The 13,626-nt window shown below is 43.5% G+C and overlaps 1 protein-coding gene across 2 annotated transcripts in view; it reads left to right on the top strand.

Moving 5' to 3' along the window:
• The window catches only part of ADAMTS12 (ADAM metallopeptidase with thrombospondin type 1 motif 12), a 788,736-nt gene that overhangs the window by 712,672 nt on the left and 62,438 nt on the right, over window positions 1-13,626 (top strand). For both annotated transcript variants that reach the window (XM_082272461.1, XM_082272462.1), the window contains exons 20-21: window positions 9,040-9,192; window positions 12,352-12,525. In XM_082272461.1, the coding sequence (XP_082128587.1) occupies window positions 9,040-9,192; window positions 12,352-12,525 (327 nt within the window). The remainder of the gene's footprint in view (window positions 1-9,039; window positions 9,193-12,351; window positions 12,526-13,626) is intronic.

The raw sequence follows: 13,626 nt of genomic DNA, 5'->3' as shown, positions 1-13,626 counted from the left end.
GGGGGAGCGGGGGGGGGGTTGGCGGCTTGGGCGGGCGACTGGGCATTCACAGAGTTTGTCCTAGCCCCCCTTTACACCACAACCCACCTCTACAGTGTCCACAGTCCCCCTTTACATCCTAGTTCCTCCTTTAAATCAGTCTCACAGTGTCCTCCATTCCCTTTCACATCACAGACCCCCTTTACATTAAAGTGCACCTTTACAGTTCAGTCCCTTTTACATTAATGTAACAGAGCTGCACTATAAAGGGGCACAATAATGTAACAGGGGCTGCACTATATAGGGGCACTGTGATCTAATAGGGACTGCACAGTAAAGGGGGTACTGTGATATAAAGGGCACTGCACTGTAAAGGGACACTGTAATGATTGCAGTGTCCCTTTACACTGCATTCCGCTTTATATCACAGCCCCTCTGTCACAGTGCCCCTTGCAATCACAGCCCCCGTCACATTGTTCCTTGGGATCACACCCCCCCTGTCACAGTGCCCCTTACTATCACAGCCCTCCTGTCACAGTGCCCTTTACCATCACAGCCCTCCTGTCACAGTGCCCCTTACTATAACATACCCCCTGTCACAGTGCCCCTTACTATCACAGCCCCCCCTGTCAGTGCCCCTTACTATCACAGCCCCCCTGTCACAGAGCCCCTTACTATCACAGCCCTCCTGTCAGAGTGCCCTTTACCATCACAGCCCCCTGTCACAGTGCCCCTTACTATCACAGCCTCCCTGTCACTGCGCCCCTTACTATCACAGCCCCCCCTGTCACAGTGCCCTTTACCATCACTGCCCCCCTGTCACAGTGCCCCTTACTATCACAGCCCCCCCTGTCACAGTGCCCTTTACGATCACAGCCCTCCTGTCACAGTGCCCCTTAGTGTCACAGTCCCCCTGTCACAGTGCCCTTTACCATCACAGCCCCCCTGTCACAGTGCCCCTGTCAGGATTACCTGATCCGAGGCCCTGAGAGGGCTCCCCTTGCGGCTCAGTTCGGCACACCCCTGGAGATGGTACAGAGGGTGTAGCACCCCAAGTGGCACGGGTTACCTTGTGCCAAGGAATAGTCTCTGGTAGCGGGAACCTTGGTACAAGCTGAGGTCATGCACAGGAGACAACCAGAATAGCCGAGGTCTTGAAGCAAGCCGGGGTCATACACGGTAGGTAACAGAATCACGGTCAGAGGAAGAAGCCAAGGGTCAAACCAGGAGCAGGAGATCAAACGGAATCAGGAACAAGCCGAGGTCACAACAGGAAGTCCAAACAGGAAGCACAGGAACACAGGAAGCTGAGAGATAATCCAGCAATGAGTCTGATCCTATGGCCACCTTTTTAGGCCAGCAGAGGGCAGTGTCAATTGAGGCAGGAATGACCACTGCTATTACTGGCAATGTTGCCAATTCTCCTACAGCCATTTCCCTGACGGGCCAGCAGAGGGCTGTGTCGATTGAGCCAGGAGCGTCCATTGCTATTACTGGAAATGTTGCCAGTTCTCCTACGGCCATTTCCCTGACAGCCCCTTACTATCAAAGTCCTCTGTCACAGTGCCCCTTACCATCACAGCCCCCCTGTCACAGTTCCCTTTACTATCGCAGCCCTCTGTAACAGTGCTCCTTACTATCATAGCCCCGCTGTCACAGTGCCCCTTACCATCACAGCCCCCCTGTCAAAGTGCCAATTACCATCACAGCCCCCCTGTAACAGTGCCCCTTACTATCATAGCCCCCCTGTCACAGTGCTCCTTACCATTACAGCCCCCCTGTCACAGTGCCCCTTACTATCACAGCCCCCCTATCAAAGTGCCCCTTACCATCACAGCCCCCCTGTCATAGTGCCCCTTACCATCACAGCCCCCTTGTCACAGTGCTCCTTACCATCACAGCCCCCCTGTCAAAGTGCCCCTTACCATCACAGCCCCCCTGTCATAGTGCCCCTTACCATCACAGCCCCCCTGTTACAGTGCCCCTTACTAGCACAGCCCCCGTCACAGTGCTCCTTACCATCACAGCCCCCCTGTCAAAGTGCCCCTTACCATCACAGCCCCCCTGTCATAGTGCCTCTTACTATCACAGCCCCCCTGTCACAGTGCTCCTTACCATCACAGCCCCCCTGTCATAGTGCCCCTTACCATTACAGCCCCCCCTGTTAACAAGTTAACACCGGCACAGGGGGGATGACCCAGGAGAAGACATACGGGCTCATTGACACAGCCCCACAGCAGGAGGTGAGCGCAATTGCGGTCTGTCCCTGTGTTCGTCAGCCATCAACAGGCCACAGACTGGTCTAGGTCCGCTGCCCAGGGGTTAGGGACCCCATCCCTACAGAATCACGGCTCTACAATCCAGTGTGAGTCCTTATCCAGACTGAATGACACCCAGTATTGTGCAACCTACTTCCTGTGACCCCAGCACATCAAGTGTCAGCCCCTGGGGGGGTGCATTATTAAGCCACTCTGGGCTCACAGGTGAATGCTGCAGGGACCAGCACCATACTATTACATCACTTTCTCTGCAGCATTCATGATCTGCCCACCACTGGGCCACTGGGGGATGAAGAGTAGAAAAATGGACCTGTGACATTCATGTAAAACCATTTGAAAAACCCTTGTAAAAAGGGATGTATCTAAATAAAAAAACAAAAAACAAACATTTTGTAGACATGGACAGTTCAAATTAACCATTCAGTAAAGCTAAATTTTAAACTCAGTAAATGCAGAGATATAAAGTTTATTACTATTTTAGTATTAAAATAAGAAAAAGTATTATTTTGATAATAAAATTCACAATTCATTTATTACAGCCTCCTTCTTTTTTTCTGACTTTATACAGTTTGTGTTTTCACTTTAACGCTCAACTCTAGCATTCTTGTGCCAAACACCTACCCACACCATTCCCCGAAGCCCCCACATCACTATTTATTTTTTACATTTCTTTATACATACTATTCTAGCTATTCTGGCCAAAATGACATATACATATATATGTCTCAGGACGATGCAGGATTGACACACAGAGCAGGGGTCTGGAGGACAGGCCAGGGCATCAATAGAGCTGGCTGCCTGCACCCAGAAGAGGCAGCCAACTAAAGTGAACCAAGATGGCAGCAAGGGATCTGCTCTGTTGTTACACCTGAACAGCAGAGGGGACAATCCTGAACTACCGGGGTGCAAGAAGATGTGCTTTGAAGAGCACTACAGGTAAGTGGGGAAAAAAGGTGGACAACACAGTGGATAAGTTGTTAGCATTTCTGCCTAGCAGCACTAAAGTCATTGGTTCAAATCCCAACCACAGCACTACTTGGCTGGGGTTGGTATGTTTGCCTTGTGCCTGTGTGGGTTTGCTCCCGAGACATGCTAGTAGGTTAACCACTTGCCGACCGCCCGCCACATATATATATACTGCGACAGGCTGGCTCGGCTGCGTGAATCGCTGTACATGTATTGCGATCCGCAGGAGTGCTCCTGGGGGCGAGCGTGCGCCGCCGGTGGCGCGCTCCCGCCCCCACTAGGCAGCGGGGGTGCCAATACACGGGACCGGCAGCACCGATTGCCGCCGGGCACCCGCAATAGCTCCCTGCTTAGAGAGAATACCGGTTAGCTGTTGTAAACACAGTAGACCGTTGTTCTCTCTGAAATGAACACAGAGCGCCCGTGATCCTCCTATATAGGAACACAGGATCATTTCACAAGTCCATCCCCCCCACAGTTAGAAAACACTCCCCTAGGCTCACACTTAGCCCTTCGATCACCCCTAGGTTAACCCCTTCCCTGCCAGTGTAATTTTTACGGTAACAGTGCATATTTTAAACTCTGATTATTACTGTAGTAATGTCACTGGCCCCCCCAAAAATGTCAGTTAGGTGTCCAATCTCTCCGCCGCAATGTCCCAGTCCCGCTGAAAATTGCAGATCGCCGCCATTACTAGTAAAAAAATAAATAAATAAAAATGACAAATCTTTTCCCTAGTTTGTAGACGCGCTAACATTTGCACAAACCAATAAAAATCCGCTTATTGGGTTTTTTTTTTTTACCAAAAATATGTAGCAGAGGCGCGCTGCCGCTCCCGCTCGGTCACGGACCCCCCCCGCGCGTGTGCCCAGCTGACCCGATGTCTGCCGGGCACTGGCGATTGTCCGTTACACCTGGAGAAAGGCAGGCGGCTGATGTAAACAAAGCCGCCTGTCATTCTCCCCTGTGTAAGAATTGAGATCATATGGTTCTGCTATGTAGGGCCGTTGACCTCTGTTCTTACACCTCAAGCCACATCCAATCCCAGTTAGAAGCACGCCCTAGGGACACACTTAACCCCTCCCTCTCAAGAAAACTTAACCCCTTCACTGCCAGTGTAATTTTACAGTAACAGTGCATATGTATAGCACTGATTACTGTAGTAACGTCACTGGTAACTGGTAAGTGTCAAAAATGTCAGTCAAGGGTCCGAGCTGTCCACCGCAATGTCGCAGTCCCACAAAAAAAAAAAAAAAAAAATCGCAAATCGCCGCCATTACTCGTTAAAAAAAAAAAACAACAAAAATTACAAAAATCTTTCCCTTAGTTATTAAATGCAATAACTTTTGCGTAAACCAATCAAAATGCGCTTTTTGCGATTTTTTTTACCAAACATATGTAGCATAAAACAAATTGGCCTAAAATGTTAAAAAAATTAGATTTTTACATTTTTTGGGGGGGAATTTCATATAAAAAAATTTGAAAAATATTGTTACTTTTGCAAAATTGACACTCTTTTTTTGTTTATAGCGCATGATCAAAAAATTTCACAGGTGATCAAATACCACCAAAAGAAAGCTCTGTTTGTGGGAAAAAAGGACGTCAAATTTATTTATGTACAATGTCGCACGATCGCGCAATTGTCCGTTAAAATCACGCAGTGCCGAATTGCAAAATAGGCCCTGGTCAGGAAGGGGGTAAAATCTTCCGGGGCTTAAGTGGTTAAATAAATAGAACTTTTGTATAGATTAAAATTTTTGTTAAATTATACATTTTGAGAAAGAAGTAGAGGTGGTGTGGTTCCAAAAGAGAGAATGTTGGGAACTTTGGGTATCACGGCTAATACATTCATACAATCATGTTTATAAAAATAACACTTTTGTATGTAAAGATCAGAGTGCAATTGGCTGGGGTGAGTTCACACAATTATGCTCAATATCCCTTTGTTACATTTTTAGAAGCATTGTTCCAGCTCTCCTATTCATTTCAACCCTTTAATGACATTCATTTTGAAAGTCCCTACTAATCTTAAATATAAAAGAGTTTGCAAGGTCACATTACTGTTAAAGTGCTGTGGGACAGACTCACGCGGACTGACAGAGGTGAGAACGGGAGACAAGAAAGTTCATTCAGCCGGATAGAACGGAGCCGCCGGCTCTCACACAAATGATTGGAGAGGTGGTTTAATAGTGTGGAATAATATAGCGGAACTGTCCTATATTTCCGGCTTCCTCTGCTGAGTGCGATGAATGATGTAATTGGCAGATAAAACTCTTTGGATTCTCATAACCCAATTTAAACTTTCATGAACCTGTGATCTTTAAAGATGTGTTTCTGTAAAATTATACCAGATTTTTTTTTTTTTTTTTTTAGAAATGCGTTGACATTATAAGTAGGGCGAGTATGTAATTATCAGTTATGTGGTACAGAAATAGTTGAATGTAAGGGGATTTTTTTTTTCAACTCCTTTAAGTGTTACTAAACCCAGAACCAGCATTCACTATATCTGGTCACCCACAGTACAAAAAACATGGAAATGCAATTATTTTAGTAATTATAAACTGCTAAATTCCTTTCTCATCAGCAGTATATAGCAGGTTTGTGACTTCTCTCAGTGTCTAGCAGAGCACAGGTTAAAGCTGGTAGGAGGAGTTTTCATTCTCCTCTGACTGTCCTATGAGGCTGCATGACACTCTGTCTGGACAGTGTTGATTGGCCCTGTGCTCATCATATGCACCCCCCCCCCTCCAGAAGAAAAAGAAAACACTCTAGCAATACACATAAAACTGAGCATGTGCAGAGTGTCCCCAAGGCTCTCTACTATTAGGAGATGGATTGAGGACTATGGAGGATCGGAGGAGACAGGATCAAACAGTCTTTTTACACAATGCGAGGGATTAACCCCTTAAGTTCCACAGGGAGTATAAAAAGCATGCTTTACTGCATATACAGACTGACTTTACTTTTATGGGTTTAGTAACACTTTAATTGTTAACTTACCTTTTTTAAACAAGCATTTACCCTTGCAGTGCAGGGGCAGCCAATTTGCAAGGGAGGAATTTTATTTTCCTTGAATAGTAAATTGTAAAGGCAGAAGGTTTTTTACCTAAATGCAAAGAATGCATTAGGTAAGAAAACCTTCTGTGTGCAGCTCCCCCCCCCCCCAGCCAGGAGTGTCGGGGTGGACCCCAGAAGAAAGAGATTTGGGGCTTCTCTGTGCGAAACTACTGCTCAGAACAGGTAAGTTATTTAAAAGAATGTCACTTTAAGGTTCAATTCCCTAAACTATAAAATGTTTTTGCTATAACAACAACCAGTATTTTCAGCAATAGCAGCTAAAAATAAGTCACCTGACTAAACAGGATGAAATAAGAACTTGTTTTCAGGCAGCCACTGCAGTTGACTGAGCTCTATGTAGAAAGAGTGTATATGCAGTATATGTACATTGCATTGTCAAAAGTATTGGGACACCCTCTTTTACACGCACATTAAATTTAATGGCATCCCAGTCTTAGCCCGTAGGGTTCAATATGGAGTTGGCCAAACCTTTGCAGCTATAACAGCTTTTCAACTCTTCTGGGAAGACTGTCCACAAGGTTTAGGAGTGTGTCTATGGGAATGTTTGACCATTCTTCCAGAATCGCATTAGTGAGGTCAGGCACTAATGTGGACGAGAAGGCCTGGCTCACGGTCTCAGCTCTAATTCATCCCAAAGGCGTTCTATCAGGTTGAGGTCAGGACTCTGTGCAGGACAGTCAAGTTTCTCCACACCAAACTCACTCATCCATGTCTTTATGGACCTTGCTTTGTGCACTGGTGCGTAATCATGTTGGAACAGGAAGGGGCCATCCCCAAACTATTTGTTTAGGGAGGATGGGTGCGCTGATAGGGTGTTGAAGCTGCTCCCGGTATTCAGTGCTTTGTGAATATGTGAAATATATGTATGTGTGGGGGTGCGCTAAACAACAATGAGGTAAGGACCCAAACAATGGGATGAATAACTAAAAGTTATATAACAATACCAAATAAATAAATAAACATCAAGGTTGATAACTGATGTGGTGACACAAAAGTGATCCATGAGTATAAATCAACTGGTGCATAAACACAAAAGTTCATAAGTGTCCATTGATGAGGTGATGATATTACATTGAAGATGAAGGAAAATAAACTTGCTTGCAAATCCAAAATAAATCCACCACCAAGTGAAATTTCTTCTTACCGGACGAAAAAAAGTAAGGTGCCACTATTAAACATGTGTGCTGAACAAAAACCAATTCCCGTAGTAATCCAAAAACCACCTCGTGAAAAAACACCTGGGTTAGCCTCTTACCAGATGGAAATCAATAAACGCTTGAAACTGAAGGAACACTACCTTCCCCGTCTCCTTAGATCCACATATGTCTCTCCAGCAAGCCACACTCCCAATCAATCCCCACCATATGACAAAGAGACAGAAGCAGACTGATAGTGTATTACCCTTAAAACATTTGTTCAAACAAGCGGTATTGCACTTACAATTAGGAGTCTTGTATACAGCATATGTTAGTTTGTGCAAAAAATTCTCTCTCGAAGCTTACGTCCGGCTGCAGCACGGATCGCAAGTACCTGTGTGACGTGTACGCCTCCTATTCTGACCGGTTTCTTCCTATTGGACTTCAACTGAGACAGGAGAGGCCATGCTCACTGGAACTAAGGGGCCAAGCCCAACCCCTGAAAAAAAAACCCCACACTACAATTACCCCTCCACCAAATGATTTGGACCAGTGCACAAAGCAAGGTCAATAAAGACATAGATGAGCAAGTTTGGGGTGTAGAAACTTGACTGGCCTGCACAGAGTCCTAATCTCAACCCAATAGAACACCTTTGGGATTAATTGGAGCTGAGACAGCGAGCCAGGCCTTCTTGTCCAATATCAGTGCGTTACCCTACACATGTGCTTTTGGAAGAATGGTCAAAGATTCCCATAGACACACTCCTAAACCTCGTAGACAGCATTCCCAGAAGAGTTGAAGTTGTTATAGCTGCAAAGGGTGGACCAACCCAATATTAAACCCTACGGACTAAGACTGGGATGCCAATAAAGTTCATGTGCGTGTAAAGGCAGGTGTCTCAATACATTTGACAATATAGTGTATGTATTTATATATATATATATATATATATATATATATATATATATATATATATATATATATATATCTTCTTATTTCCCTTTTAAAAGGAGGTGCTTTTAAGATGCCTATTAATGAACCAATCGCATGTCCAATCAGGTGTTCAGAATGTTGTGTTTGGGCGGAGGGCTGGGCCCTTTGGAGCTACCCTAGGGGCTAATGAAGAGCCCTGGAAATTTGAATTATCAATTTGTGTAATTGTATAAGGCCAATGCACTTTGAGAATAAGGATTAAAATGTTTCACTGCACGGGCATGGCTTTAACTCATTGGTTAGCACTTCTGCCGTGCAGCATTGGGGACCCCAGCATGTTCTCCTTGTGCGTGCATGATATTCCTCCGGGTACTCCGGTTTTCTCCCATTTTCCAAGCACATGCTGACAGGTTAATTGGCTCCTGCATAAACTGGCCATAGCATTTGTGTGCATGTGTATGTATGCATATGAGATAGGAAACCTTAGATTGTAAGCTCCTTGAGGGCAGGGACTGATGTTATTGTACAGTACATAAAGCTTTGCGTTAATTGTTGATGCTATATAAATGCCTGTAATAAATAAAAATAACGTGTACAGTTATTGTACTGTGCTGAAAGGTTTGCATTTGTTGCTGTGATGTGATTGATAGATCCTCTGTCCTCACAGTGTTCCACAACTTGTGGTCTTGGGGCTTTTTGGAGAAACGTTGAATGCAGCACAGGAAAAGAAGCAGACTGTGGACATATTAAAAAGCCCGATCCTGCAAGAAGATGTCACTTGCGCCCATGCGCGAGCTGGAGAACTGGAAACTGGAGCAAAGTAAGGTTACACTTTTAAAAGATAGATATACATTTTTTAGGAATTATAAAAGTTAATATGTGCACTTATAAAGGTTTGTATATGTGTGCGTTTTGAGTGTTGTTTAACAAGGGAAGATTACAGTCCAAATGTAGACATTTTTTTCTCTCTGAATGCCTTAAGCATTTATTTTTTTTACTTTTGTTTTTCATTTACGTTGTCAAAGGAGAGTGAAATCTTTCTTCGCACCCCGTATGTTTTATTACAGGAGCTACAGTGTGCTTCAGGCTGTCAGAGTTGAAGGTGGAGAGAAAAATGTTTTTTGGGTTTTTACATTTATGTAAAGATATGGAAAAATATTTTTTTTAGGATCTGGAATGTATACATTTTTAGTTTCCCTAAAAAGTATATGTATAGAGTTAGATAGAGTTAGCTATGCCTAGAACCCCTGTCAGTTTTTTTAAATGCTGTTGCCTGTGTCCCATCAGGGAGATATTCCTTCACTTCCTAACCTAGAAATACACAAGTAAGGGGAAATCTAATCTAAGGCAGTTGTTTTTGGAACTGGTGTCACCATTGAAAAATTTCCCCTCGCCACCTGTCCTGGTGAAAATTGTAAAAAACTTCCTATCAATTTTTGTCCCAGTAACAATAGTCACCAGGACTAGTAGAGGAAGTGCATATCCACCACAGCGAGGACACAGGCGGCAAAACAACACTGAAAGGGTTGCTTACCCTTCCCTTTTCTAAAACTAAATAAAATGATCACATACAGTCAGGTCCATAAATATTGGGACATCAACAAAATTCTTATCTTTTTGGCTCTATACACCACCACAATGGATTTAAAATGAAACAAACTAGATGTGCTTTAACTGCAGACTTTCAGCTTTAATTCGAGGGTATTTACATCCAAATCAGGTGAACGGTGTAGGAATTACAACAGTTCGTATATGTGCTTCCCACTTTTGAAGGGACCAAACGTAATGGGACAGATTAACAATCATAAATCAAACTTTCACTTTTTAATACTTGGTTGAAAATCCTTTTCAGTCAATTACAGCCTGAAGTCTGGAACGCATAGACCTCACCAGACGCTGGGTTTCATCCCTGGTGATGCTCTGCCAGGCCTCTACTTTAACTGTCTTCAGTTCCTGCTTGTTCTTGGGGCATTTTCCCTTCAGTTTTGTCTTCAGCAAGTGAAATGCATGCTCAATCAGATTCAGGTCAGGGGATTGACTTGGCCATTGCACAACATTCCACTTCTTTCCCTTAAAAAACTCTTTGGTTGCTTTCGCAGTATGCTTCGGGTCATTGTCCATCTGCACTGTGAAGCGCCGTCCAATGAGTTTTGAAGCATTTGGCTGAATATGAGCAGAAAATATTGCCCGAAACACTTCAGAATTCATCCTGCTGCTTTTGTCAGCAGTCACATCAATAAATACAAGAGAACCAGTTCCATTGGCAGCCATACATGCCCACGCCATGACACCATCACCACCATGCTTCACTGATGAGGTGGTATGCTTTGGATCATGAGAAGTTCCTTTCCTTCTCCATACTCTTCTCTTCCCATCACTCTGGTACAAGTTGATCTTGGTCTCATCTGTCCATAGGATGTTGTTCCAGAACGGTGAAGGCTTTTTTAGATGTTGTTTGGCAAACTCTAATCTGGCCTTCCTGTTTTTGAGGCTCACCAATGGTTTATATCTTGTGGTGAACCCTCTGTATTCACTCTTGTGAAGTCTTCTTTTGATTGTTGACTTTGACACACATACACCTACCTCCTGGAGAGTGTTCTTGATCTGGCCAACTGTTGTGAATGGTGTTTTCTTCACCAAGGAAAGAATTCTTCGGTCATCCACCACAGTTGTTTTCCGTGGTCTTCCAGGTCTTTCGGTGTTGCTGAGCTCACTGTTGCGTTCTTCCTTTTTAAGGATTTTCCAAACAGTTGATTTGGCCACACCTAATGTTTTTGCTACCTCTCTGATGGGTTTGTTTTGTTTTTTCAGCCTAATGATGGCTTGCTTCACTGATAGTGACAGCTCTTTGGATCTCATATTAAGAGTTGACAGCAACAGATTCCAAATGCAATTAGCACACTTGAAATGAACTCTGGACGTTGTGTCTGCTCCTTGTTAATGGGATGATGAGGGAATAACACACACCTGGCCATGGAACAGCTGAGCAGCCAATTTTCCCATTACGTTTGGTCCCTTAAAAAGTGTGAGGCACATATACAAACTGTTGTAATTCCTACACCTTTGACCTGATTTGGATGTATATACACTCAAATTAAAGCTAAAAGACTGCAGTTAAAGCACATCTTGTTTGTTTCATTTCAAATCCATTGTGGTGGTGTATAGAGCCAAAAAGATTAGAATTGTGTCGATGTCCCAATATTAATGAACCTGACTGTATACATATTCTGGGGTCAATTTATTAAAGGCAAATTGATTGTGCACTTTGCAAGTGCAGTTGCATTCATTTTCCCCAGAGCTTAGTGAATGTGGTGAAGCTTCACTTTGTAAAGAATAACCAATCAGGTGCAAAGTGCACCATCTATTTGCCTCTGGTAAATCTACACGTATATGTTAAATTTCAGTTTTTCCTAACATTTTATCTTGTAAGAACACATGGTAACATAAATTGCTATTTACTACAGTAAACTCTACCTATCTATCTAAAGTCCAAGGTACAAAAGTATGATCAGGAAGTTGTAACCATTATAAATAAAAATATAAAGAATTATGTTACATTGGGGGCAGTGGGAAAACTATCTGACTATGTTGGGTATCAGTTGGAAGTATGGCCCATTACATTGAGAGTCAGTAGGAAGAATACGCCAGTACATTGGGGGTCAGTGGTAAGAATACTCCATAACATTTGGAGATCAGTGGGAAGAAAAGACGTAGTTACCTCCCTGGAAAACCAGGGGAGAGGATCCATTGGTCCCATGTAAATATCTCTGACAAGTGACATTTGTGCTGAAAATTTGCAGGAACCTTCAGTTAGTGGATCAATCTGCCACTGCTGGAGGAACCCCTAGGAACTCCTAGAGGAACTCTAGGGCTCCGTAAAACAAAAGTTGTCATCTGTACAATAGAACTGGAGAAACAGAGAAATATCTGTTCTCAAATCCAAATAGTCACAGTAATCCTCTTCTCTTTCGGTGCACAGTGCTCTACAAACTGCGGTGGTGGATTCATGACCAGGGAAGTACAATGCATGGATATGCGAGAAAACCGACCTCTAAGACCATTTCATTGCCAGTCTCCAGCACACCATCCTGTGCAGAACATTTCCTGCAACCCTGAACCTTGCTTGTCGTGGCTTGCCAAACCCTGGAGTGAGGTAGAGTACCAATACTTCCTTATTACAAATAGATCAGTAATCAAAGTACATGTTGACTGCCACCAGGACCAAAATTACCATTAGGCACAGTAAGCCTGTGCCTATTGGTGGCAAAGACCAAGAGATGGTTGTTCCCTGAAGAGGTATTAGCTACACATTACCATTTCTATTGCCAGCAGAAGTAAGGAAGAATAAGAAGTAGGCTTTTTTACACATTGTAAGCCAGATTCGGACCAGTAAATCAATAATGAAGATCCTCTAGGTAAAATATGTGACCCCCAGATGAGGGATTTTACTTTGATCAACAAAGGATGTAAGCATATAGCTTCCAGTGGTTAATACCTGGCTTTGGTTATGGCAGATAGTGATGTAATTGTGAGTGCACCACGAAGGCATCATGACACTGGATAAAAGCACTGTTACGAGGGCAGCTTAAGTGAAGTGCAGTGAAGCTTTAATTTTAATATTCTGTGTGTGTGTATATATTTCATTTTAATACTCTGTGTGTGGACGTGAGTGTATATATATATATATATAAATCTCCAAATGAAATAGTACCGAATTTCGTTAAAATCTGTTAAAATTTACACTTTTTAGTGAATTTGGAATTCGTTAAAAAAACAAAACAACAAATCCCACGCGGATGGTTTTCCCACTACTCATCCTCAAAATCACGGTCCCCAGGCCCATGGATCTTCCTAAATCCATATGGCCCCTCACCCAGAACTGTTATTAACTGTTTCGGTTAATCACGGACCTATACTACGGTCCCTTTTTTTACTAGTTCATACCCTTCTTCCTTGTTCGTTTTTGTTTTGTTCTTCCAATGCACATCTTGTACACACTGGTTATACCTTCATTCCTCTCTCTCATGAAGCCCACCAAGCCATTAACCGGGCTATCAATTATACTAGCGCCACATCGCCAATAAATGAATCAAAATACCCACCGTAATGCCTTTCAAGTGTCTCTCAATCAATGCTAACGGTCTAAACCACCCGGTTAAGAGATTCGCAATGTGGAAAGAAGTGAAATCCTCAAACGCCGACATCCTTTCAGTCCAGGAGACACACTTCCAAACCGCAAACCATCCCAAGTGTT

This window comes from Pelophylax lessonae (assembly GCF_965119305.1).
Source record: "Pelophylax lessonae genome assembly, chromosome: 1".
Lineage (NCBI taxonomy): Eukaryota > Metazoa > Chordata > Amphibia > Anura > Ranidae > Pelophylax > Pelophylax lessonae.
The sequence above is the reverse complement of the archived record's forward strand: the minus strand, read 5'-3'. Positions and strand labels throughout refer to the sequence as shown.